The following is a 27,467-nucleotide window of genomic DNA, read 5'->3' on the forward strand; positions in this document are numbered from 1 at the left end:
CTTCCTTGAAAGTATGCCTGGAAAGACAGTTTCATGCTGAAATACTTTATATACATATGCAAATATATGCAAATTTAACCAGATTAAATTCCCTCTGGAGGGAATGTTCAAAATGTTTGCCATCAGCACATGTGGTCCAATCATAGTCAGCTTGTGTAGCTTCTTATTCTGTTACAGACTTCCATTAATGTTTAAATGAATTTATGTACCGTATGCTAAAAAAATTGCGTTGTTTTTTTTCTGATCAGCATTGGTATTTATTTTACAGCTTCATTATATTCACAGTAGTCCTGGTGGTTCAAGTTGTGCTAATCCACCAGTAGTCAGCACAGTTTACACCTATATAGGCTCGCCACCTGCTCAACGCCAGCTCTCATCCCTTGTTTGGCGCCTGGGGCCAACCCATTTCTTGGAAGAGGTCTTGCCTCCATCAAGTGTTAGCACGATTTATGAACTAGGACCAAACTATGTTGGAAGCTTTCAAGCTGTATATATGCCATGTAAGTAAAAGTTATCCTGGTGTGGTGTTTTTTGTTTGTTTGCTTCTCTTTTGCTTTAGGTTGGAGTAGGATTAATTTATTCACATATGCAGAAAGCATGCGTGTGTGTGTGTGTGTGTGTATATATATATATATTGTTCTATATATATATATATATATATATATATATATATATATATATATATATATGCTTTCGTAGATTTTCACGGGTACAGGAATGCAGGTTTTGGTGTCTTCGGGTGTCTTCCCGTGTAAGAGTTGGGGTGTCTAGGCGACGTTTCGACGAGGTCTCACTCGTCATCTTCAGGCTGGTGCTTTCGGCTTCTTGTTACTGGAACAGAGCAGGATCTCAGTGTTTGAGTTCCTATAAATACTGTTGAGGGGGTGTGGTGTATAGCCTCCAACGTTCTGGGCAGAGAGGAAGTTTCCAGGTTAGTGTGCCTTTTCTTCTTTTGTTCATTAATTACTTGAGGGATATCTTGAGTGATTTCTTGAGTGATATTCTGAGTACCACTTAGGAGGGTCATTAGGTGTGGATTAGTTGCTAAAGCTTTCGTGTCTTGACCTCTTGAGCTTGTGAAGAGTTTTTCTGAGAAGATGGCTGTACTGCACTTAGTTGTGCTCTGGCTTGGCTTCGTGTATAGGGGCGAGCTGTGGTTTTGTGCCCTGTGCCAGCCAGATCTGTGTAGGGATTGCAGGGGGGTGCAGCATCCGGAGGTGCCACTATGGTTTGGCTACTGGATGGTGTCTGTAATTTATCTGTGGAGAGGGTCTGGGTTTGGGTCTGGTGTGGTTGATTGGAGATGGCGTTCTGTGTGCCTCTGGTTCTGGTGTCGGTTTTTGTGGGGAGGGCTAATTTCCAGATGTCTGGCAGGCGGGACGTGTCGTCACGCTTGTTCATGTTGTGAGGGTGTTTCTCTATTTCGATGGCTTCCATGATTATTCTCTTGTGGTGATGTTCCATGTTAAAGAGCAATTTGGAATCTGCAAAATTAATTTCGTGTCCTGTTTCTTTCATGTGTTGGTAAAGAGAGGAAGTTTTTTCTTCTTTTTTGACGGCATTCTTGTGTTCTGCTATACGTGCATTTATTCGTCTGTTTGTTTGTCCAATGTACGTGGCTGGGCAAAGTCTGTCCCTGCAAAGTCTGCCCAGCCACGTACATTGGACAAACAAACAGACGAATAAATGCACGTATAGCAGAACACAAGAATGCCGTCAAAAAAGAAGAAAAAACTTCCTCTCTTTACCAACACATGAAAGAAACAGGACACGAAATTAATTTTGCAGATTCCAAATTGCTCTTTAACATGGAACATCACCACAAGAGAATAATCATGGAAGCCATCGAAATAGAGAAACACCCTCACAACATGAACAAGCGTGACGACACGTCCCGCCTGCCAGACATCTGGAAATTAGCCCTCCCCACAAAAACCGACACCAGAACCAGAGGCACACAGAACGCCATCTCCAATCAACCACACCAGACCCAAACCCAGACCCTCTCCACAGATAAATTACAGACACCATCCAGTAGCCAAACCATAGTGGCACCTCCGGATGCTGCACCCCCCTGCAATCCCTACACAGATCTGGCTGGCACAGGGCACAAAACCACAGCTCGCCCCTATACACGAAGCCAAGCCAGAGCACAACTAAGTGCAGTACAGCCATCTTCTCAGAAAAACTCTTCACAAGCTCAAGAGGTCAAGACACGAAAGCTTTAGCAACTAATCCACACCTAATGACCCTCCTAAGTGGTACTCAGAATATCACTCAAGAAATCACTCAAGATATCCCTCAAGTAATTAATGAACAAAAGAAGAAAAGGCACACTAACCTGGAAACTTCCTCTCTGCCCAGAACGTTGGAGGCTATACACCACACCCCCTCAACAGTATTTATAGGAACTCAAACACTGAGATCCTGCTCTGTTCCAGTAACAAGAAGCCGAAAGCACCAGCCTGAAGATGACGAGTGAGACCTCGTCGAAACGTCGCCTAGACACCCCAACTCTTACACGGGAAGACACCCGAAGACACCAAAACCTGCATTCCTGTACCCGTGAAAATCTACGAAAGCATATATATATATTGTATATATATATATATAATAGTATATATACTATTGTAACTTGGCACCTGCAAAGAAACAAAAGGGGACAAGACCTCAAAGGTGCACAAAATACAATTTAGCTACTTCGTGATAATCTTAGTGCAGTCTTAAAATGAGATATAATACTTTAAACTGAGAATTTATTAATTTGGCTCGAGATAGTAAAAGCTTGGAGTTTAGCTAGTAGAAATTGCCCCCACCCCCGCAATATAGTTTTTTTGAACCACCTTTTCCACAGAATCAATTAACATTGTTCTTTAGCATTTACATATTGCACTTTGCACACTGGCTTACATGCCTTTACAAGAGAGTTAGACAAATTCATGGTGAATAGGCCTCTATAGTAATGATGATTATACATGTCATCCAGTTTCAGGGGCCATTATTGCTTGAGTACCAGTTGCTGCGGAACTGCAGCAAGGAGATGGCTGTTGAATTCCTGCCACTGTTTGTGCCCTTACCAGGTCTGGGTGGTCACTGTGGGAGACAAAACACTGGGCAAGGCAGGGCATTGTCTTCTCCACCACGTTGCATCAGCTCATAGTGAAATGTGTTTCTCTCATTCTGAAGGCAAGGATTCAAAACCAGAAGGAGTCAGTCCGTCTCCAGTATCGTTGGTCCCAGAAGAGAAAGTTTCTTTTGGCCTCTATGCACTCTCTGTTTCGTCACTGACAGTGGCAAGGATTAGAAAAGTTTATAACAAACTGGACAGTAAGGCCATAGCCAAGCAGGTAAGCTGGAACACTCAGGTTGAAGAAGACTTTACGATCTGGCTAGTTTTATGATTTTAACTCAGGAAGTGCCATGTTATGTAATTGTGAATGTCACACACATTAACAGAGAGCATGCACCAGCACTGTTAATACTGGAAGCTATGCATATGTGCTGGGGCTGCTGAATTGAGACTAAGGCGTTAACCTTTTATTCGTGTATTTTATTTATCAAAATATTTATATAAGGCTATTTATTTTTTAAAAAATTAAAAAATCAAAGCGGTTTGCAGCAATATTACATAAAACCACACAGTAAAAGCTATATAAAAAGTAAATCAAACATCAATTAGCTGTTGTGGAAATATGTGTTCTTAAGTGTCTGCAGATGTCTGGCGGAAGAGAAAAGTTTGCAGCAAGCATTTAAAGCTGAAACAGAGAAAACAGTTGGAACTAATTTCCTTAGTTGTTAATAGCTTGTGTGTAGATACCTTTATTTTAATTTATTAAACAGAATTCATATACTCCTTGATGGTAATAAAACCTCTTTACAAAAAATATATAAAATATTAGTAAAAACAGTTAATAACTATGATTTTCTTTTGAATTGTTTTGGATAGTAAAACACATCTAGGTGTCTGGATAGGCTTGCCTAAAGAAAATGTTTTAAGCCGGCACCAAAAAGAGTATAATGAAGGTGCCAGCCCGATGTCAGTAGTAATAATAATTATCTTTACTGATCATTTTATTTATTATAGTAATTAATGATAATATAGCAGTGATCGTTTAGTAGCTAGTAAAGTGTGTTCTTATGACAATACAATATTGCGGAGTAGGAAAGCTATTAGACTTTTTGTAGACATATTTGGGTATTTCTAGCACTAATTTAACTTCCCTCTCCTGGGTCTGCCACTGCTAAAGTGTGATATGAAAAAATCATGTAAGTGCAAAGTGGGAGATGACCATGAGAAATTGGGCTTTGTAAGATCAGCTGTCTGTTTGTTTTTCATTTTGATTTCCATATAGGTTTATCATCTGTTTTTACTTCAAAATTTTAGAGAGTCATACTCTGACAAAACTGGAGAACATTGGGTTTAATGAAATTCAGGACCCACTATGTGCTTAGCATTTTTACAGAAGCCACCTCTGGTCTCCTTTTATGATGCCTCTATCTATATGGACCCACAAAGAGTTGACTCAAATCTGTAAATTAATAGCGGATTAAACCATATCTGCTAACCTGTTCTTTAAAACTTCCAAGAGAAATACTTCCACTGCCTCTTTAGGCCGCTAGTCCTGCTACCTCACAGCTCAGCCTGCACTAATCCTTGAATCAAAATTCAGGTGTTCAGAATTGACCTAACCTTAACCTTTGGGGGGGACTAAGCATTATTCTGCCACTTCATGAAAATGTATTAACCACTTTGTGTTGCTGAAGAAACCCTCTAAATGATCAGTTTTCCTTGTTTTAATTAGTTGGCTGTTTCATCTCATGAGAATGCCACTCCAGTGAAGCTGCTTCACAATTCAGGAGGACATCTGAATGGACCTGCACGTACCATTGGTGCAGCTCTGATAGGATATCTGGGTGAGATGAGTTGCAGTTCTTTCACTTTTTTAGTTCCAGTGTTTAGTTGCAATATAGGCTTTAAGGTGCTTTTTACACATTGACCATGGTACTAGAGGCTCAGATCGGAGCTTAGGAGTCCTCTAAATGCAGGTGCTTCTTTTCCCCCTAAGTAGAGGAACACCCAGCCCATGAGATGGGGGAATCCTGATCTCTGCCCCAGTATCACAAACTCTAGGCATTGACTCATGCTCTTAGGTTTTGCCTTGTGGTGTTGGCACCCTCTGCACAATGAAATAATAACTGAACATGATTGGCAGCATCCTGCTGTCCCTTGGAATACATATCTGGAATCTTGCCATTCTTTTTTCTGCCTCGTTTACCAAGCAGTCTGCTCCTAGGAAATTCTCACAAGTTTTCTATCAATTCCTGGCCTCTAGGCATCTGGTTTGTAGTCCCTCCTCATATATCAAGATTTGTAATCTCTGAAAATTATTATGTCCATGATTTATTTTGATATTTTTTTTAGGTGGCCCATGCTTCCAAATCTATGATTCTTAAAACAGTCAAAAGTTTGTGGTCTTCGCTTTTGGTAGAGTTTGGATAAAACGTATGGGCCTTCTTATTGCTCGCTTGGCCGACTAGTCATATGCGAGGTGGTCCCTATTAGTGCCTTGGACACTTTTAAAAATGAAAAGGCAGGATAAAAATCTGCTTCAGCAAATGAGCATTAGTGGTGGAAATGGGTGGTTTTTACTTTAGGCTTGTGCATGCTTTGCCATGGGGGAATGTTATGAGAGCAGGAAGGATTACGGCTAGGTGACAGCTTTGCATTTATAATGAAATAAATTTATGGAAACAAAATATGCATGCAGAAGGTTCTAGTTTCAGTCCCCAGCATCTTCAGGTGTGGATTGGAAAAGAGATTGCCTGAAATCCTGGAGGACTGCTGTTGATCAGTATAAACAATAGTGAGTTAGATGGGCTGTTTAGGGGAGAGATTTGATGCAAGGGATGGATGACACTGGCTTGACCAGAAACCAACGCTGAAAAAATCTCAGTAGCTTTTTGTTTCTTCAAGTAGTTTAAGTTGCACACTTGAGCACCCCATTTCCCCCTCACATCTTATAGTCCCGTCCACCTACCCAAGAAAAACAAACAAACCTTGGATAGAGATGGCGAACTGGCAGCAGGGAGTGGAGTAAGCAGCCAACGGCAAGGGTATGGTTTGTGGCCAAAGTCCACAGAGCTCACTCGACTCTCTCGCTGCCCTGCAAGTTGCCAGTGGTGGAGGAGAGGTACAAGCAGTAGTGGACAGGGTGATAGCGCTGAATCACTGCAGCATCCTGGGATGGAGAGAAGGAATGCAATGGTGGTGAGGTTGGTGTGGTGTAGCCACCACTGCGCCCCTCCCCCGCTCCATAGAGAAGTAAAAAAGGAAAAATTACTTCCCTGGGTGGCAGTCAATGCTAATTACAGTCCTGTTATCTGCGGAGCTCCTAAGCCTGCTTGCTAAGCCGTCGCCATCCTGGACCCGCCTCCGGATGTGAGGGCGATCTGGCTGCGACATCTGTTACCCCATTGATCGCCAGGGTTGATTCGGCTGATCTGGCTGGCTAGGCGGGTGTCCCCTTCCTCCCTCACCGCTCCATGTGCGTCCCTCCCAAAGCTGCGCGCTCGGTGGAAGAGGACGACCATCCCAGATAGAAGGAGTGTACCGTTCTTCGGTCAAGGGTATACGATAGCTGCGCTCCCCTGCTAGAACCTCCACTATGCCATCCTCTCCTGGGCACACCACCAGTTTGAGGGCGGGCAAGCCTGAAGGATGGTTGTGCCTGCCTTGAGTTGTGGCTGTACTAATTAGGCCAGCATTGTTAGCACGTGTTTGAGCACCCCATATAATTGAGTAATTGCCCCATCTCTAATTTCAGTTAAACTCCATTGTCTTATTTGCATGTAATTGTTCAGCAAATGGATTGTGAGTCTCCTTTGAAAGCAAAATGCGCTAGAAGTCATGTTAATTTTATACAGTTTACGTTTACTACAAATGAGCTAATTTCCCGTCTGCTCATTAAGGGCTTTTGTTTGGTCTTGTTTGTTTCTGTTTCTGATGTTGTAGATTCTTGGGAATTGGGAAATGCATACACTGTTTTTGAATCACAGTAGACGTTTTTGGTTGTACAGCAATCCATTAAACGCACTAATGCCAATTGGTTTATTTTTTGCCACCTTATGCTCAGGTGTAAGAACATTTGTCCCAAAGCCTGTTGCCACTACGTTACAGTACATTGGTGGAGCAGCTGCTATTCTGGGTCTGGTAGCCATGGCTTCGGATGTTGAGGGGCTGTATGCTGCTGTGAAGGCCCTTGTGTGTGTGGTAAAGAGCAACCCTCTGGCTAGCAAAGAAATGGAAAGAATCAAAGGTTATCAGGTGCGTGCGATTTGAATTCTTACATGATTTTGCACTTCAAGCATTGATGCATCAACACATTTCATTACTACCTTGCCTTTGAAGTCAATTGCATTATTTAGCTCTGTTTCCTTGTGTACTGTAAAGGCTTTCAGTCAGTGACAGCTCTGCGGTTAAAGTGAAGCACCATCAGAATATGGTCATCGTGTCAGATCTGTGACATCTGCTAGCTCAGCAGAGACTCTTATCTGCTGCCAAATCAAAGGAAGAACACGCAGGAGCCTGAAGAGAAATACATGAGGAGGAGCTTCTATTGTTGTTACCGTAATCAAGGGCAGTGCACCATCTGTGTCAGTTGAAGGGCATTTGAAGCCAGTAGTGAGGTTGATTTATCTGTCTATTTGAAAACATAGTAATTTGTTCGGACAAATGGATGGAGCTTCTTCTACGAGTTGGGAATGACTTTCCATCAAAGGAGATGAGACCCTTGTTCTAATTTCATCACGTCCAAGATGACTTCCCTTACCTTCAACGTGCCATACGATTTAGAAGGGGCCGTTTTGTGTATGAGGCCCATCTATCACTTAGCCCCTGAACTGAATTTGCCAATAGGAGTCCTGTTTAATCAGTACTGCATTGAATGAACTAGATAATCATCACTGTGAGGCTTCTTTATTAGCCATTCTGCCTGCATTTGATTTGCTTTCAATAGGCACCAAATATTATTGTCTTCTGAAAACTAGTCACGGCGCAGATGAGTTATGATCCATACCGAGGTAGGAACACTTACACTGGGCAGCAAAACGTGCTTTAGAAATTGCTTCCTTCTAAGCACATTTTTTAAAAATATAAGAAAACGTTTTGGAATTCAAAGGTAATGGATTCAGTAATGGCTGGTAACTTGTATTTCAAAATGCAGCTGCCTGTCCTTTGCAGGATTCCTGTTATATCCACCTGGATAATCAAATATTAAATTACAAAAGGCTGCAAATGCTACCCCCAATCTTTTGCCCACCATGATGATTTTCTTTTGTTTCCTTTTGACAAGTAGTTCTGTGTAGGACTAGTCACTAGCAACCCCATCCCTGAGAACAGCCTCTTCATTTCAGAATGCCTGCTGTTTTGTCGGTTAATGTCAACTTTACCTCTTTCTGCTTTTCCATTGTAATTCTTGGTATTATCAATAGTTTATGACAAAGAAATGTACATTATACCTGATCTTTGAATTTACAAAAGCATGGCTCTGCGAATGGCTCTGCCCTGCTGTGATACTTTTTATTATGCTTGGAATAAGATGATATTTCCTTTGTCTGCAAAAGGCTGTAAGAATTATAAAAGGAGGGGGGAAACCCACTTTGCCACTCAATGTCCATATGTTGCTTACTTGTATTTCAGTTATTGGCAATGCTGTTAAAGAAGAAACGCTCTCTCCTGAATAGCCACATTCTTCATTTGACCTTTTCCTTGGTGGGGACTGTTGACAGCGGTCACGAAACATCCATTATTCCAAATTCAACTGCCTTCCAGGACCTGCTTTGCGACTTCGAGGTACATAGGGCACCCCTGAAAGCTAGAAATTATTACAATCATTAGGAAACCTGGGGCAAGTGTTTTCTGAAACAGAAAGCACGCCAGTGAAAGAGATTGGTTTTGAGGATCTCATGAAACTACATATCTAATGCAGTACATTATGCAGTTGCAGTGCAGAGAGACTATAATCTACCAGCAATGTTGACTGATTGTAACGCAGCCCTCTTAAAATATATTACATTATTCTGTTTCGTGAAGGAGGTAAGTTTTGAAGCTAAACTCAAGAGTTGGTGTCAGAAATGCCTTTTGAAATAACACATGATCAATCATGAACGGCCTCTAACGTAATCGTTTTGCCACAGGATAGCACTTTGCAGTTACTCTGCTAGGGTAGCACACAGTGTGGAAAACTATGTTGCAGGTGAAAATTAATATGGAGTCTGACATGTATTTATTTGAATGAAATATTCAGTGTCAGGCTTGGATCCCTTAAATTGAGAGCAAGATTAAATGAAGGCTTAAAGGGGAGGGAAGGCGAATAGTTACCAGTATGGAGCATCAAGATCAGTCTACTGTTTGTCTACCGTTTGCTCAGACCAGCGAAGCACCTAGAAACCTTTTCACAAGTCAGGCATTATGATATAACCTGCTAAGGTTGTTGGTGTAAAGCAGAGACAGGGGACCTTTTTCAGCCAGAGGGCCACATTCCCTTCTGGGGCCCACATGCCAATGGTGGGCAGGGACAGAGTCAAAAGTGGGCAGAGCATTGAATGGTAATTGTTTTCCTTTGTTCAGTAGGCTAGTTCCTACACACATCCACACACCACTTTCTATCCTCCATCCAGGCCAGTAAGAAGGATTGTCAGAGTTTAGGTAGGCAGAAACATAGAATCGTAGAGTTGGAAGGGATCCTGAGTTTCATCTGGTCCAACCCCCTGCAATGCAGGAATCTCAGCTAAAGCATCTGTCAGGGAACTGCCATCGGCTCAGGGGGGAGAGGGGAAAAGCTGGATGGATTACAAAGAGCCCCCGAAGATTGCGGGAAGCAGCTCCTCCTCAGCAGAGGAGAGTAACCACGGCTCCAGTGGAGAGGAGCTTCAGGGCTCGGAGGAGGCGAGGCGGTGCCAGGACACCTTGCCTGAGCAAAGCGGGGAGGAGAGAGGCCCTCCGTTACCCACGCCCTCCTTGCGCAGTAAGCTTCCATGCCGAGAGGGGAGGTGCAGACTGGGCGTCAAGAAACTACTCTGCTGGGGAAGGTTTAAGGATCGCCCACTCACGGATTCTGCCAGTGAATGAGCCAGCCATGGGAGAGTGGCGCTCTGGACAGATAAAGTTTATTTTGGCATCAAAAGCAAGGCTTCACACCCGAGCAGGGAGGCATTTGCCTGCTTGCTCTCGAGCAACCCCTTGGAACCTTAACTGCATCCCTGACAGATGCCCATCCAACTTCTGCTTCAAAACCTCCAAGGAAGGAGAGTCTACCACCTCTTGTGGGAGTCTGTTCCACTGTCAAATAGCTTTTACTATCAGAAAGTTATTCTGGGTGTTTAGTCGGAATGTCCTTTCTTGTAACCTGAATCCATTGTTTCAGGCCCTACCCTCCAGAGCAGGAAAAAACAAGCTTGCTCCATCTTCCACGTGACAGCTGTTTAGATATTTGAAGATGGATATCAGTCTCCTCTTTTGCACACTAAACATACCCAATCCCTCAACCATTCCTCCTAAGGCTTGGCTTCCAGACCCTTTATCATCACTCAGGTGCAAAGCAGGGCTAGTAAGAGGATGTAGCCTTGGGTGAGATGGTGTGGCTTTGGAGTGCCCCGTGGGTCAGACAGAGAGGCCTGGACGGCTGCATTCTGAGCATCCCCATCCATGGTGTCAAGAAGCTGCCGTACCACTGTAGCTGGTCTCACTGCAGTTCCCTTCATTAGCCCAAACTCAGTGGCTTCCCCTAGACAGAATCCTCACCTGACATCAGTTAAGTTGTCCGCTCAAGGTCCACACGCTTTGGCATGTCTCAGTGTGCACAAAATGGCAGTGGCAACACTGGCAATAGATACTGGATGGTGTGGGTGGATGCCACAGGTCCTGTGAATGGAATATGGGTCGAGTGACCATTTTCTGAATTTGTGTTGTGCACGACGAGCAAATAATGACCCATGGCAGATTCTAGTTTCCCGCCTTTGTGTTTAAACTGAAAATCCAAACGCACAGTATTTGTAGTTTTAAGTAATGCCAGCGGAACTGAGGGACAAGATTTGATAAAGGGCAGGACTAGCTGATAGCAAACAGCAAAAGACAGGTTAGACTGATGACCAGAAAATGAGAATTTTTAAAAAATGAAAGGGAGTTTGTATATGTGGTCTTGGGAAGTAGGATTTTTGAGGCTGTTGCAGAACGGAGAGAACGATATCACAGAAGAAATAAAATCGGAAATGAAGAAATCGGGGGCGGGGGGGGGGGGGAGAAGCAGCAGCACATTACCTTAAGTGAAGTCAAGGGTATGAGAAAGGGAAACGATTAGACAGGCAAGTTAAGTTTGGAGATTTAAATGAAAATACTTTTGACTATGTAGTTTGATTTGCGGTAGCTTTTCACATCGCTGTTAACTGAAGGAGGTCTGCACGCTGATCATAACAAGAGGAGAAAGGTATTATTTTTTGCAGTGACAGAAGGCTAGCAGGAAGCGGCCTTTGAAGAATAGATTTAAGTTATATAGAATAGAGGTGTCTAGGCCACAAATAAAGGCTTTAGCAACAGCAGAAGCAAATAACCAAGATGGAGAAAATGGCTTGTATTTTTCTATGAAGATTTTCTTATCACTATCTCGTTCTGATTCATTTTTTAACAGATTAATTAGACTTCCCCCTTTTTGTTCTCTTCCTTAATAACAATGTCAATTTTTATCATAGTTAAGTAAAACCCAAGTCACATTCACACACTTGTATGTGGCAGGTGGAAGTCGATCAACTTACTTCTACGGCATTGATGAATGCGCTGTATTAGCGCTGTTTGTTGTTTAGTTTTCAGATTGTAATCTTCCCCTGTTAGATTCTCAATCTTTTATAAATGGAAGATGAAGAGGCTAAATCTTGTCTTTTTATACCTGCAGATCAAGTAGAATATGAATTTACTTGTTTTTCACTTGTTTAATCCATGGGCTTTATTGTTTGATTGGTGGTCTGACAATTGCAATCTGGTATGGAAAGAAAAGAATAATTGTTTATGATAACTTCATTTAGACTCTATTCATTTCCAATGGGAAAAAGCAACACCTGGGACAAAAACAGCAATAGCTAACCCTAATATTGGTTGTCTAGAATAACTCTACTAAGCAGAATAGCACATGCCAGCTATAAATCAGCTGTATATTTTGTATTTCAGGTCTGGCTGCATGCACCCTATGAACTTCACCTTTCCTTATTCGAACATTTCATTGAGCTTCTTACTGAATCCAGGTAACGTCTGATATAATTTGTCTTGTAAACAAAACAGCATTATGTGCAATCCAGATTTTGCTTCCCAGTCTCTCTCCCCTTTGCTTGCTTTAATGCTGTGTCATGATTTTGATTTGATATGATTTGAAAGGTTTTTTATTATGATGGGAGAATAAGAAAGGAAAGGTGGAACTTCCGGAAAAATAGCGAAAGACAGACAAGTGAGTTAAGAGAGCTGGACTGAATTGAACGCTAAGCACCTAGTCTTAACTATTGGAAGTTCCATCTAGATAGTTATGAAGACTACAATATAAAATGCAAACATGAAGTCGTGGTTTTTTATGTCATTGGCCATGCTGGCTGGCTGTTTTCCAGAACATTTGGCAGTGGGATAGGGAAGATTGCATTAGACCCATGTCCTGTCGCCAGATCTTTTGTGGGCAAGCCCAAGAGACTAGGCTTTTTCTGTAGTCAGAAACTTAGACTTCCTCTGGAAAGGAGATTCAGTCTGGCCCCACATCTGCTATTTTCCACAGTAGTTGGCCTACTTGCTTCAACAGCATTTGGCTGTTTTAACCATCTATATACATTTGGATGTTAATAGCAAAGATGGTCAGCAAACAATAAGAGTGGGCGAAGGTATTTCCAAACCAATCTGTTTATATAAATTAGTTTTTGTTTGCTCTTATTCTTGGCTGCTACCAATTTTACCTATGTTCTTATCTATCATGATGACTGATGTTACGATTTATTTGTGTGTGGGTTTGTAAGCAACCTTGGAATGAATGTATCTGATGTAAAGCCAGGTTAAAGAAACTAATTGAAGTAAATGGGGAAAAATACGTTCCCACGTTTGACATTATATTCTCGTTACATGGTATGAACATAAGTCAAGTGGATTGCTAGATCCATCTTTTTTTTAAAAAAAGAGCTGTAGTGCATGCACTACTCAAATCAATGAGAATTGCTTATTATTTAAGCTGTTCTTTTCATTTCAGTGAAGCAGCAAAGAATTCAAAACTGATGAGGGAGTTCCAGCTTATCCCAAAACTTCTGCTGACACTTCGAGATATGTCTTTGTCTCAGCCAACTATTGCCGCTATTAGCAACGTACTGAGCTATTTGCTTCAAGGATTCCCTAGCAGCAATGACTTGCTCAGGTACCAAATAGAGTTATCCTTTGATTTCCTCCTTTCATTCATTCATTCATTCATTCATAAATAAATAAATAAATAAATAAATAAAAAATAGATCGCATGTTTCTCTGTGAGGCTACATTTATCTTCCGTTGCTCTGAATCTACCAGCCTGGGAACATAAAACATTCCTTATGTACACAGTTTTTTCATGATTGGTAAATTTAATAATCTTTTACAGTGGCTTTCCAGAATCCATTTCAAAATACCTTGAAGATGATGTTCTTTCCCCTCCTTATGCTTCAAAATGTCCTATTTATAGTAATTTTGCACACATGGAATGAGAGAGAGAGTGTGAGTGAGTGTTATCCAGGACAATTTGTTTCAGAGTGTGTGCGTACGTGTGTGACTGAGTCAACTTTATTCAATCCTAATAAATGTCAGGATCTGATTTTAAAGAAAATAATTGCTGCTTAGTGTTACTTTGCAGCCAATGTTAATTAATGACAAATTAAACTCCACCTGTCAAACGGAGTGCATGCTGTTTTTCCCCCTCTTATCCACCAAGGTTTGGGCAGTTCATCTCTTCTACTTTGCCTACATTTGCAGTCTGTGAGAAATTTGTAGTCATGGAGATGAACAATGAAGAAAAGCTTGACACTGGTAAGTAGTTCCAGTTCTAGTGGAACCAAAGAAATCACTCGAAAGATGTTTTCTCATTACCACGGATGATGATCTCTTTGTTTTCAGTGCTACAATACCTTCACTTTTCTTCTCTAGAAAGATAATCTTTTAATTAGGATGGCCCTTTTAAAGTTAATTTCCCAAGGTTGCACTCTACAAACTTCAGCACCCAAGAAACTCTCATTTAAGTCAAAGAGGCTGGCATGAAAATAAATTCCACTGGCTTGTGTTGCAAAAAGTGCAGAAAGTTAAGAGAAAAGTCCTTTTCACAGAAATAAAAGTAAAAGAAAACTTACTACATGGCCCTAAGATGTTAAATCTCCTGCCATAGATCCTCTGTGATATTTACATGTAAAAGCAGTGGTTGCGACCAAGTGTGTGGGACTTGGCCACACAGAGTTGCAAGTGATTAGTCTCATTGATTTTGGTTTTCTTTTCATGTAAAAGGAATTAGGTTTAATTGAACATTCAAGCCATCTAAATGGAAATGAAGTGGAAGAAATGTTTACATTGGCACTTTTTGAAGTGTAGTCTACAAGAAAAGTAATGAAATTCCAGGTGGCCTGCATGGACCACGGCTCTTCAATTGTTCTGAACCACAAATTGCATGAAAAAGCAGGAGTAAACAGTTTCTAGCATATACTTTTAAAGGTAGCAGAGCTTGTTTTTCTTGGCTACACTGTACCATTAAACATCAGCTGGAAGTTCTTCCCCTCTTCGCTTCCCTTTGTGTGAAAAGGAAAAAGTAACGAAGTCTGAAATGAAAACAAAACAAAACTGAGCCTTTATGAGCTTTAAAACCCTCTTAACTTTATGCCCTCTACCATTCTGCTCTTTAGTTCAGAAATTCCGAGTATTTTCCCTCCACCCTTTATTGCCCTAAACATGATGGGAACTTACTTACATATGCTCCTTGAGCACATAGAGTAGAAGAAAGAAACTGAAGAAAAGAAAATGGTTAATTTGAAGTGTTTGTCGTATTTTCCTTGCCTAGGCAATTTTCCCACCATTCAAGTTGGTTAAATGTTTCAGTCTTGATTAGTAGGTTCATCTTCACTCACTTGCAGAACTTGGAATCTGTTTTATGGTATACTAGTAACAATAATTTAAATTCACACTCTTGCTACATGAAATTCATTTGGGCGTAGTTTGTTCTTAACTGTGGGTGCAATCACAGTGAATTGACTGCCGATTTCCCCCTTTTCTGTTTGTGGTGACTGCCATTCTGTAACCTGCAACTGTTATTTTCAATCAGCAGTCTAGCGTATTTTCAGCTCAAGCAGGTTTTAGTCATACACTGTTTGTTACAATAGCAGAAAACTATTTACAAACCAGTTATATTTTGAGGGGGCAGGAGGCAACTGATGTTATTTTAGAAGATGCAATACTTGCAAGAAGCATTCCATTGATGTGTTTCAAAGTTAACTATGCATTTTGTGTTTTAGGAACAGAAGAAGACTTTGGAGGTCTTGTTTCTGCAAATCTTATCCTTCTGAGGAACCGATTGCTGGACATACTGCTTAAGCTTGTGTATACGTCTAAAGAAAAAAACAGTGTCAACTTGCAGTGAGTACAAGTAGCCTAACTTTTGCTAGGAAATGTGACTGCGTCAAAAACCCACAACACCTTAATGGACAAAAACAAGGCTTAGTCAAGCGCTACTTGAGAGTTCCACGGATGGGGTTAGCTGCTTTCAGCATATCCCTGTAATTGGCATTGTGTTGCACCCCTGTGCCATAGCAAAGGCAGGGGGCAGTTGCAGTCATTATTATGGTGGCTACATCTATGTGGAATTACCGCCACATGTTTCTGTGCACAGCTGTGTACACCTGGAATTGGGCAAGTAGATGGTTAATTAATAGTGAAATGCTAATATGGCAAACATCTATTGATGGCATTTATTTAAAGAGACTGCAGGTTTTTTTGTATTTATCAATTCATTTATTTCAGAGCCACGCTGTTCCAAAGTTTGGGGTCAGCCTATTTGTATAAAGACACCCTTCCAAAGACATCTGGAATGGGTGACCCTGCAGGGGAATTGAGTTCCACAGTTGAGAAGCGTCCTCCGAAAATGCTTCTCAGTTCCCCTGTGTGGCCCTTGGTTGGTTCATGGTGCAGTAATAATAGTAATTATTATTATTATTATTTATTACAGTGGTGCCCTGCAAGACGAATGCCTCGCAAGACGAAAAACCCGCTAGACGAAAGGGTTTTCCGTTTTTCGATGCGCTTCGCAGGACGAATTTCCCTATGGGCTTGCTTCGCAAGACGAAAACATCTTGCGAGTCTTGCGATTTTTTTCGCTCCCCCCCTTTTCTAAGCCGCTAATAGCCTTTTAGCCGCTAAGCCTTTAATAGCCGCTAAACCGCTAATAGCGCTAATCCGCTAAGTCGCTAATAGGGTTGCTTCGCAAGACGAAAAAACCGCTAGATGAAGAGACTCGCGGAACGGATTATTTTCGTCTTGCGAGGCACCACTGTATTAAAAGTAACTGAAGTGATGAACCAGTTTTTCATATATTCTCATTCATTAGATAGCTTTATAGACTGAAGAAAATTTTCCATTGATGAAAAATCGTTTCACAGGAAAGTGAATAGGAATTTATCTAAGACCATTAGAATTGGAAGGGACTGCAAGGGTCATCTACTCCAACGCCATGCAAGGCAGGAATCCTTTGCCCAACATGGGGCTTGAACCCACAACCCTGAGATTATGAGTCTCATGCTCTACCGACTGAGCTACCCAGCAGAGATTATTCGGAATGCTCTTAAGGAGAGTTAGCGCATTCTCAATTGTGTATGCTCAACCTTGCAAAATGCAAACAGAGTTAAAGTTACATATCAAACAGAATGAAAAGCACCTAACATTTTTGTCCTATAAGGCTTGCCCATTTTGTCTGGCTTTAGTCCATTAATTCTGTAGCATTCCCCCTACTTTTTATTCAGGGCTTGTGAAGAACTGGTCCGGACCCTGGGGTTTGACTGGATTATGCTGTTTATGGAAGAGCACTTGCACCCTACCACAGTGACAGCAGCCATGAGGATTCTGGTGGTCCTGTTGAGCAACCCGGCCATTCTCATCAAGTTCAAAGAAGGCCTCACTGGCGGAGGCTGGCTTGAGCAAACAGATTCTGTGTTGACTAATAAGATTGGAACGGTGCTTGGTATGAATATTTTAAAATGTCCTAATTTTTGAACCCCTTTTCTCCCCACCCTCACTTTTATTTTATTTTTAATATGAATGTTGTGGCTAATACAGAATTGATCTAGTACCAGGAAGGCTAGTTTCAATGTAGCATTCTTAACGGCTGTGAGATGGTCTCTAGAAGCATGCACTCAGAAAGTATTGTGACTGAATGGGTTATCCTGTGGAATGAACTCCTCTTAGCCTAAAGTTGTAGGCGTGGGTGATTTGAGCTCACACCTTTATGGGTGAGCACATTTCACAGATAGCTCATTAAGGCAAAACAGTTTTAGTCTGTCTGTGATTATGGCTGTAAAACACCCATGTAAATCAACCCCAGCCATGTACAGGATCATAGACTAGACTAGTTTGTGATATTATCAGATACTGTATTGGCCCGCATATAAGCTGCACCTTTAAAATTGGGGGGGGGGGGGAGAGAAAAAATACCGTGCTGCGTTGTTGGTAGCCTTTCCCCTTCCTTGCTCTCTCCCTTCCTGGGGGAGATGACAGGGGACTACGCGTGGGCTGGGCGCTGTTTGCCCCACACTCCTGGCGCTGTTTGCCCCATGCTCCTGGCTGCATACCGTAAATTCGCGAATATAAGCCGCACTTTAACTTTTCACCGTTGGAATTTGGGGGGAAAGTGAGGCTTATATTCAGGCCAATACGGTACAAAGCATCCCAGTGAATCTGACAAACTCAGAGGTTTCTGCGAAACAGTACTGCATAGGAGCACAGTGACATATGAGGAATATGGAGGATCGTTTACAGCGCAATGCTATGTTTGTTTACTCAGAAATAAGTCCCACCCAGTGGGGTTTACTCCCTAGTAAGGGCACTTAGGAGTACAGCCTTAGTCACCTTTCAATGAACGTTGAAGCTAGAATCCAAATCCATTGTGTCCCAGCTTCCTCCCATGTGTGGGGAGGGTGATGTGTGGGTTGTTGTACACAAGCAATCTTCGTGTTTGCACTTCCCAAATTATCTCTTGACGTTATTGGAACAGCAATTGCAGCTGCTGCTGTAATATAAGAATAGGTCCAAAATAAAATATTTGGAAAGTACTGAGATGACTAAACCTTTAAAATTGGAAGAGAGAGTTGAGAAACCATCTATGAACCTGAGTTGTACCTGATGAACAATACATTGAGCATCTCTAGATTAGGGCATAGTGCATTACTTAGCAAGAGAGTATACTAAAATTTGAATCTTTGTAACAGAAGCAAAATAATTAAATTACAAACCTTGAATGGTAGATGACATTCTTTATGCCAGATGTCTTTTAGTACGAGAAACTTATTTATCAGGGATGACAGGTAGAGGGCACAGAACAAAAGATAGTGAACATTTTTGGATGATGTTGAGATTATGGAATTTATGTGAAATTGGATTCCAATTTGAGTTCCATATGGAAATGAGAATATAATGTATTTTAAAATAAATTAGGTCCTATTTCAATGCCTCTGTCTTGTGTTCTCATAGGAGAATCCTTTTGATTATGAAGAATAATGACAAGCATTTTGTATCAGTGTTATTTATTATTACATTTTTCTGGCAACTTTTTTCTTCTTCATGTACGTAAAACAATGGTATTTCACAGTTCCTCCTTAAACTGAATCACCTTATTCCTTGGATGTAGCCTGTGTTTGAAAACAGTAATATTGTTCTGGGTTCCTGCCCCACCTCCCACCCCATCTGTGTTCAGTTCTCCTATGTTCATAATTTTTGACAAATCCAAACCAATAACATTCTGGTGCTTGGGAACCCTGCACAGTGGATTTTGACAGGTGGGCAGGACAACCTACCTGTCCATCATGAGATACCATGTTGATGTTATGTGATTGGCAGATGGGTTATCCTGTCCACCTGTCAAAAGTTGGCACACAGGATGAGGCCAGGTAAAGATCTGGCCCTTGGATCCAGCAGGGTTCCTGATTTAAAGAGATGTTAACCTTTTTATTGGTAGCAGCAAGAAAGGAGGATGGATGTATGATGCAAGATGGTCTATGGCAGGCATAGACAAACTCGGTCCTCCAGATGTTTTGAGACTACAATTCCCATCATCCCTGACCACTGGTCCTGTTAGCTAGGGATGATAGGAGTTGTAGTCCCAAAACATCTGGAGGGCCGAATTTGCCTATTTATGGGTTGTATCCAGTTTTAGCCATACTTGGAGTACACCCATCAAAACTGATAGACATGGGTAACTTAGTTACATTAATTTTAGTCGGTCTGTTGTAAATAAAATTCACTTGGATGCAACCCTGTGCCTGGAATAATGCTCTTGCTGAGAAGGTGACCGAACAGTTTTGAGCACTGAGGTAACTGGAATATGAGGATGGTTTTGTTGCCCAGTGGCATGGCTTTGTTCCATGGGTAAAGAGGCCAAATGAGACTTTTAACACTATGACCAATCTTTTGGGGTGAAGAAGGAAAATAGCTTTATGAGGATATTATTTTTAACCGTCCCTTAAACCTGAAAGTATAATGTGCCACAATACATTCTGCACTGCTTCAAAAATTGTGCTTCTTTCCTGTTTCCTACACATTTTTTTTTTATTAAGCATGAAAGTAGATACCAGACAAAACTGTTGTATCTTGAAACTCTGAAGAAACACGAGTAATTTGCACATTCCTCTGCACAATCCCAAAACATTTTGACAGGGCAGGCAAATAAAATGCCATAGCAGAAAAGCGTCCATCTTGGGTTTTTTTTACCATTGAATTAATTGTGGCCTGGTTTTTTTGCAACCTGTTGCTCTGACTACCCTATTTATTGTCGATACTAGTTATGCACAGGTGTTAACAACGGTGCTCTGTTCCATTACGTTGATGTTGTGAATCGGACCCACTGTTGTTGCTTTTTGGCTTTTAATTTTACTTTCCCCCTCTCAGGTTTCAACGTTGGCAGGAGTGCTGGCGGCAGATCGACTGTCAGGGAAATTAACCGGGAGGCTTGTCATTTCCCAGGCTTTCCGGTTCTTCAGTCATTTCTTCCTAAGCACACGAATGTGCCTGCGCTCTATTTCCTCCTAATGGCACTTTTCCTGCAGCAGCCAGTCACTGAACTGCCTGAAAACCTGCAGGTCAGTGCACCTGTCATCACCAGCCGATGTAATCAGGGAGGCCAGGTAGGGATTATCTAGCAAGATACCAATTTTGTTAAGTGTGACTCAAAAAAGCAAAGGGGGGGGGGGAGTGATGCTTTGAAGCCCCCTTCACAGTAGAGTACTTAAATCCTGCAATGAAAGTTGTGATGAAGCATTCTGTATCTGAGAGGGACTTGGCATTAGAATCATGCTTAATAGAAATATAAAGGACATAAGAAGATACAGCCTTCATTTCCTTGCATTGTGTGGACAAATCTTCTCTTGCGCTCTTCTAGAATTCCACTGAATTCAGTAGAGGTCCCAGTGGTTAACAGGCACAGGTCATTCTAATGTCAAGTTTAATTTTCTGTGAATGATGGGGAATGCTCTTCAGAAGGCTTTATAATTTGAAAATGAATGCATGACTAAAGAAGGGTCAGGACTGCCAAGGAGTGTGGTGGAGTCTCCTTCTTTGGAGGTCTTTAAGCAGAGGCTTGACAACCATATGTCAGGAGTGCTCTGATGGTGTTTCCTGCTTGGCAGGGGGTTGGACTCGGTGGCCCTTGTGGTCTATTCCAACTCTATGATTCTATGATTCTATTCTATGATTCTAGGACAGTGTGCTGTTTGAGAAACAATAATGAGGAGCTGCATATATAGGCATGATATTGTATGTCTCCCAAGTTTTTGTTTCTTTGTGGAACTCAATTAAAAAAGCAAACAGTTTGTATGGCTGGACTGGAGTCCGAAAGGTGCCCTGATAGCCTCCTCTTTTGTAATTCACAAGTAGCAACTTGAGCATATGCTAAAGCTGCCCCAAGGCCAGGAGCAGTGGGCAGATAGATAATACGCCTCAACGCCATCTGGAGGTGTATAGTATTGTACTTTTGAAGTACACAAGCAGATAATGAGAGGTCTTTAAAGGCTGCATGCTGAGTTTACTGGAAATTGCTTGATGGGAGCTTTTAGAGCTTCAGTAAGGCTGCTGCGTTTCCATGCACTGCTCTGGTTTGCCAGAAGTGGCTTAGTCATGCTGGCCACATGACCCGGAAGCTGTACGCCGGCTCCCTCGGCCAGTAAAGCGAGATGAGCGCCGCAACCCCAGAGTCGTCCACAACTGGACCTAATGGTCAGGGGTCCCATTACCTTTAAGGCTGCTGCTATATTCCAGAAAAACCTGAGATACAGAGAGACTTGGGGTGGGGGGACCGCTGTGGTATTTAGCAGTGGATGGGACTTGCTAGTGGAAGTTCCATCTGAGTCTCCAGTAACAGAAGACGAAAGCACTTGGGTTGCCCAGACGCTTCAGTGCGCACCAACATTGTCAGCGTTCCTAGTGCCAAAAATCTTAGTTGCATACTTTATAAATATGGGCTTTGCTAGATCCCCTGCATTCAATGGAACAATCAGCTCCCCAGATTCCATGGGACATAATACACCTCAGAATCCTCTTGGGTAGTTTCCTCCATTTCTAGGGTTCATCACTGAAAACCAACAGAGATTGATGGAAAACCAAGAGAGACCTACAATTCCTGTTGTGTTCATTTGGCAGTACCTCTACATAGGAGCTTCTAATTGTCTTGACTTGTCACTTGAGCACTAAATTGGAACTTCATGAACAAGTGCCCCTACCCCCAGTAAAACAAATTGTAGTATGACAAGACATATCCCTAGTTAATGTTGCCCTTTTCTATGGAAGCCAATAATAATAATAATAATAATAATAATAATAATAATAATAATAATAATAATAATAATAATAATTATTATTATTATTATTATTATTATTTTATTTATAGCCCGCCCTCCCCAGCCAAAACCGGGCTCAGAGCGGCTAACATCAATTATAGTGATACTTTTAAATTGGGTTGTGTGTTGACTATTATTTTCCCATCCCCCTATTCTCAATTTTCTTTCCAATCAACAGTTTGACTTGGATTCCATTTGGACATTTATATTTGGTGTTCCTGCATCAAGTGGCACTGTGGTTGCTTCAGTTCACAATCTTTGCACAGAAGCTGCATTTCTGCTGCTGGGGATGCTTAGGAGCATGTTGAATTCAGTAAGTATGAACACTGTTCAGATGTCAATAGACATCCAGCTTCCTAATTATGTGTTACCATTTGCTTTTGAAAGCTCAGAGAGGATTACCTGGGGCTATGAGGCAGAGTTCCCCCCATATCCTAATAGGGCTGATACATGCTTAGCTTTAATATGTTACTTATTATCTTTATGACACCATTGGTGGACGTGATTGTTTAGAGAGCAGCATAAGCAAAAAACATATCTCCATGTCCCAGTGAATTTATCTTCAACCATTTTCATATTAAACCCAAATTAACAAAATGATGAGATGATGATATCTTACTCTCCATACAATGTGTTTTTCTTTTATTTGAGAGCCAGTGTGGTGTAGTGGTTAAGAGCGGTAGTCTCGTTATCTGGGGAACTGGGTTCGCGTCTCCGCTCCTCCACATGCAGCTGCTGGGTGACCTTGGGCCAGTCACACTTCTCTGAAGTCTCTCAGCCCCACTCACCTCACAGAGTGTTTGTTGTGGGGGAGGAAGGGAAAGGAGAATGTTAGCCGCTTTGAGACTCCTTAAAGGGAGTGAAAGGCGGGATATCAAATCCAAACTCTTCTTCTTCTTCTTCTTCTTATTTCATCAGTAGTAATCTTATTTATATATTGGATTTTGTTTTATATTAAGATCCCAGTGCAGGTTATGGCTATACACACACACACACACAATTAGCTTTGTTTTTGCCTTTCGTTACAGCCTTGGCAGTCCGAAGAAGAGGGTTCTTGGCTTCGGGAATATCCAGTCACCTTGATGCAGTTTTTCCGCTACTTGTATCACAATGTTCCTGATCTGGCTTCAATGTGGATGAGCCCCGAGTTTCTTTGTGCACTGGCAGCCACTGTATTCCCTTTCAACATCCGGCCATACTCAGAAATGGTAGGAGAACAAAACAACACACACACACACACACACACACACACACACACACACACAAAGTAGAAACCAGCTTTTTTCTCTGTCTCTCTTTTACTTCTTGTCCATATGGCATTTTCTGTTGGAATCTGGGATTTTATTTGGTGAAGTTTTGCATTTACATACCACCTTTCCATACAATAGGACATGCTAGTTTTACACACACACACACACACACACACACACTACACATAATGGGCAGTGTGTTGGACAAGGACCTTGGAGATGAGGGTTCAAATCCCTGCTCAGCCATTAAACACACTGGCTGACCTTGGGCCAGTCGCTACGTCTCAGCCTAAGCTACTTCACAGGGTGGTTGTGAGGATAAAATGGGGAAGGCGGAAAAGCATGTGCTCTACTTGGGCTTCTTGCAGAAAAGGTGGAGTGCAAATGCAATTAATAAATACAACAAAACCAAAAATAAATTTAGATGGTGTGTGTTGGTACGGTATAACTGGAAATGGGATGATCTAGACCAGGGGTAGGCAACCTAAGGCCTGGGGGCCGGATGCAGCCCAATCACATTCTCAATCCGCCCCACAGACGGCCCGGGAATCAGCGTGTTTTTACATGAGTAGAATGTGCCCTTTTATTTAAAATGCATCTCTGGGTTATTTGTGGGGCATAGGAGTTCTTTCATTCCTCCCCCCCCCCCCAAAAAAAAAATAGCCCAGCCCACCACATGGACTGGCCCATGGCTGAAAATGGTTGCTGACCCCTGGAAATACTTTTTTATCCAGCTGGGGAAAACCTTTCAGAAGAAAATTGTATTCAATTGTTTCCTGAACAGTCCAGGAAACAGTCCCAAAAGCAACAATCCCTAAAGTTTATACTTGTAGAAAAGCAACACTAAAATAAGTGAATAACTGCAAACTGCTCCCTTCCGTGCCTTGGCAAAGATAGTTTTGGTTCTAGTAAATCACTTGACTTGCATTATTGGTTGTTCTTTTTTAAAGGTTACGGATCTGGATGATGAAGTTGGATCTCCAGCAGAGGAGTTCAAAGCATTTGCCTCTGACACAGGAATGAACCGAAGCCAGTCAGAATACTGCAATGTTGGATCCAAGACCTATTTGACCAACCACCCCGCTAAGAAGTTTGTGTTTGACTTCATGCGTGTGCTGATAATTGATAACCTCTGCCTTACACCTGCTAGCAAGCAAACTCCTTTAATAGACCTTCTCTTGGAGGTAGAGTTGGCCTTCTGCCGTTGTTCCTTTAAGCAGGACCAGAGGTTGTAGCGAGTAGTTTTCATGATCTGTTGTTTGTTAAGAGTACCGGTTATACCAAATTGTGAGCGATGGTAAGTTGCAGCCCTTGGATTGTATCCAGCCCTGTGAAAGGGCTAGCTGGCCTGTGAGTTGCCACCGCTTTCTCTTTTCACTCCTTTTCCTCTGAAAAATCCCTGAAACTGTTCTGGAGGAAAGGGATGAAAGGAGAGCCAAACATACGGGTGGGCCAAAGAAAGAAAGAACGCTTCTTGTATGACCTTGGGTGGATCTAGACAAGGGGGGGGGGTCGCCGCCACTATAAATAAGTCAGAAATTATATCGTTATAACAAAAGAAAGAAATCCCTATGGAAAACTGTGTTTTAAAATTTCCTGCTCTCTGCCACCATCTGGTGTCGCTTGTTTATAGCACATTAAAATCATCGTTTCTTTACTAATGTAGCTGAGTCTCCTCTGATTGTCTTGCCTTGTGTATTTTCTGGTCAGCCTCTAGCTCAGAAAGAAAGGAAGGTGATAAGGAATATACTTCAATGTGCATCACTCTCTCTGTATGCCTCCCTCCTTAGCTTTTTGAACCAGAAAGCAGCTCAGAAAAATGTGAGAGAGCGGAGGTAGGGAGATTCCCACCCCCCAGTGCTCACATTTGCTTCTGTCTTGTCCAGAGCTAGGGAGCAGCTTGGGAAATGAAGTAGAGCAGCATGTGAGCAACAAAAAGGAGGCTGCATCATACTCTTGTGATCCATGTCACCCTCATCCACTTCTCACAAAGTGGTATTTTTATGAGGACCTGCTCCCCACCCCACCCCAATGAAGAGTAGAATTAAAAAGGCATCTGTTGCCATCATTAAACACAAAAAAGTATGTGGGTGTGTTCTATCAATTTAGCAGGTAGCTTGTATTCAGGACATTTGTTTCTCATTTAAGAAGGAAAGTATATTTTAATTGACAGTATTGACCACAGTTGTTGTACATGGAGCACATTCAATTTGTGTTGAGTGCCAGACAATACAAAGCCTGCGGTTGTCCTAAATTTGCCCGTTTACAAGAAGCCCTTACGGTAAATGCTTCTGTGCTTTTGTTTTATTTTCCAGGCCTCTCCCGAGAGATCGACGAGAGCACAGCAAAAAGAATTCCAGACCTATATTTTGGACAGTGTGATGGACCATTTGCTTGCTGCTGATGTTTTATTGGGTAATTAACTTATTTTGATTGACTCTCTTTCAGTATCACTTAAAAACACACTAAAATGGGCAAGCTCAGTTCGAAAGGAAAAAATTCAGTATCCAGGAACGTTTCGAAAAGAATTGGGTGAAAACCCTGAAAGTATCTTGAAAGAGCAATCATACAAGTCCTTTGGTGTGGTTGCACTTGGAATTCTGCGTACAAGTCCCGCTTTTGAGCTTCTAATAAGCATCTGGTTGAACACTGTAGGAAGTAGAATGCTGGACTAGATAGGACTGTTGTCTGATCCAGCTCTTACATTCTTAGAAGCTCAGGCTTAATGTGTGGAAGCTCGGGCTCTATGTGTCTATACTAAGAGACAGCCAAGATAAGTCTCTGGTCTCTTTCAGCAGCTTCAGCTTCTGTAAGGTAAAGGTAAAGGGACCCCTGACCATTAGGTCCAGTCGAGGCAGACTCTGGGGTTGCGGCGCTCATCTCGCTTTATTGGCCGAGGGAGCCGGCGTACGGCTTCCGGGTCATGTGGCCAGCATGACGAAGCCGCTTCTGGCGAACCAGAGCATCGCACGGAAATGCCATTTACCTTCCCACCAGAGCGGTACCTATTTATCTACTTGCACTTTGATGTGCTTTCCAACTGCTAGGTTGGCAGGAGCAGGGACCAAGCAACGGGAGCTCACCCCGTCACGGGGATTCGAACCGCCTACCTTCTGATCGGCAAGTCCTAGGCTCTCTGGTTTAACCCACAGCGCCACCTGCATCAGCTTCTGTAGCTGGTGTCAATCAGAGCTCCACTGTTCCAGGCAAGCTGGAAAAAGGCAGGGAGCAAGTCTCCCAGGACTTGCAGCCAAGGTGGTCTTTTAACCCATCTAATGTTGTGAGACCAGGGTATCTTTCCACCTGTTCCCACCTTCCTTCCTCTGAAGTTCTGCTGTGGTCCTCCACTGTTAGAGGTCTGAAGGATGGGCATACGAGGCAGGACCTTCATGGCCCAGGGACAGGAAATGCCCTCCATCTGCACTAAACCTTTTAGCACGTGGCAAAGACATGTCCCTGTCACCAGTCCTGCTGGCTGGTGTGGTGGTGTTGGGAGTGATTGATTCCTCAGCAACTGGTAATGTTTGCATGTTAATCTGTCTTCCGGTTCATAATTTAGCTTGGTTTCATTCTTAATGCTGTGCCTGTTTGACTGAAGGATGGGATGGAATTATTTGGGTAAAACGCTTTTTAACACTATCATTGTCATTTAGGGGAGGACGCATCTCTGCCTATAACAAGTGGAGGAAGCTATCAGGTGCTTGTAAACAATGTGTTCTATTTCACCCAGCGTGTGGTGGATAAACTTTGGCAAGGCATGTTCAACAAGGAATCCAAGCTGCTTATAGAGTTCATAATCCAGTTAATTGCACAGGTATGCTTCTCTTCTTCTTCCTCATCCTCCTATTATTATTTTGGCCTGCTTAACTTTATAAGGTAAAGGGACCCCTGACCATTAAGTCCAGTCGTGACCGACTCTGGGGTTGTGGCACTCATCTCACTTTATTGGCCGAGGGAGCCGGTGTACAGCTTCTGGGTCATGTGGCCAGCATGACTAAGCCGCTTCTGGCAAACTAGAGCAGCGCACGGAAACGCCGTTTACCTTCCTGCCAGAGTGGTACCTATTTATCTACTTGCACGTTGATGTGTTTTCGAACTGTTAGG

At 42.3% G+C, this 27,467-nt stretch overlaps 1 protein-coding gene across 2 annotated transcripts in view; it reads left to right on the forward strand.

Moving 5' to 3' along the window:
• Positions 1-27,467, forward strand: part of WDFY3 (WD repeat and FYVE domain containing 3) — a 132,884-nt gene that overhangs the window by 62,050 nt on the left and 43,367 nt on the right. For both annotated transcript variants that reach the window (XM_081206864.1, XM_081206863.1), the window contains exons 21-36: positions 269-500; positions 3,187-3,347; positions 4,803-4,914; positions 7,134-7,324; positions 8,699-8,851; positions 12,218-12,291; positions 13,269-13,430; positions 13,974-14,068; positions 15,535-15,655; positions 17,035-17,252; positions 20,171-20,406; positions 22,292-22,426; positions 23,142-23,321; positions 24,314-24,547; positions 25,679-25,778; positions 27,017-27,177. In XM_081206864.1, the coding sequence (XP_081062990.1) occupies positions 269-500; positions 3,187-3,347; positions 4,803-4,914; positions 7,134-7,324; positions 8,699-8,851; positions 12,218-12,291; positions 13,269-13,430; positions 13,974-14,068; positions 15,535-15,655; positions 17,035-17,252; positions 20,171-20,406; positions 22,292-22,426; positions 23,142-23,321; positions 24,314-24,547; positions 25,679-25,778; positions 27,017-27,177 (2,565 nt within the window). The remainder of the gene's footprint in view (positions 1-268; positions 501-3,186; positions 3,348-4,802; positions 4,915-7,133; positions 7,325-8,698; positions 8,852-12,217; positions 12,292-13,268; positions 13,431-13,973; positions 14,069-15,534; positions 15,656-17,034; positions 17,253-20,170; positions 20,407-22,291; positions 22,427-23,141; positions 23,322-24,313; positions 24,548-25,678; positions 25,779-27,016; positions 27,178-27,467) is intronic.

This window comes from Podarcis bocagei, assembly GCF_964188305.1.
Source record: "Podarcis bocagei genome assembly, chromosome: 9".
Taxonomy (NCBI): Eukaryota; Metazoa; Chordata; class Lepidosauria; order Squamata; family Lacertidae; genus Podarcis; species Podarcis bocagei.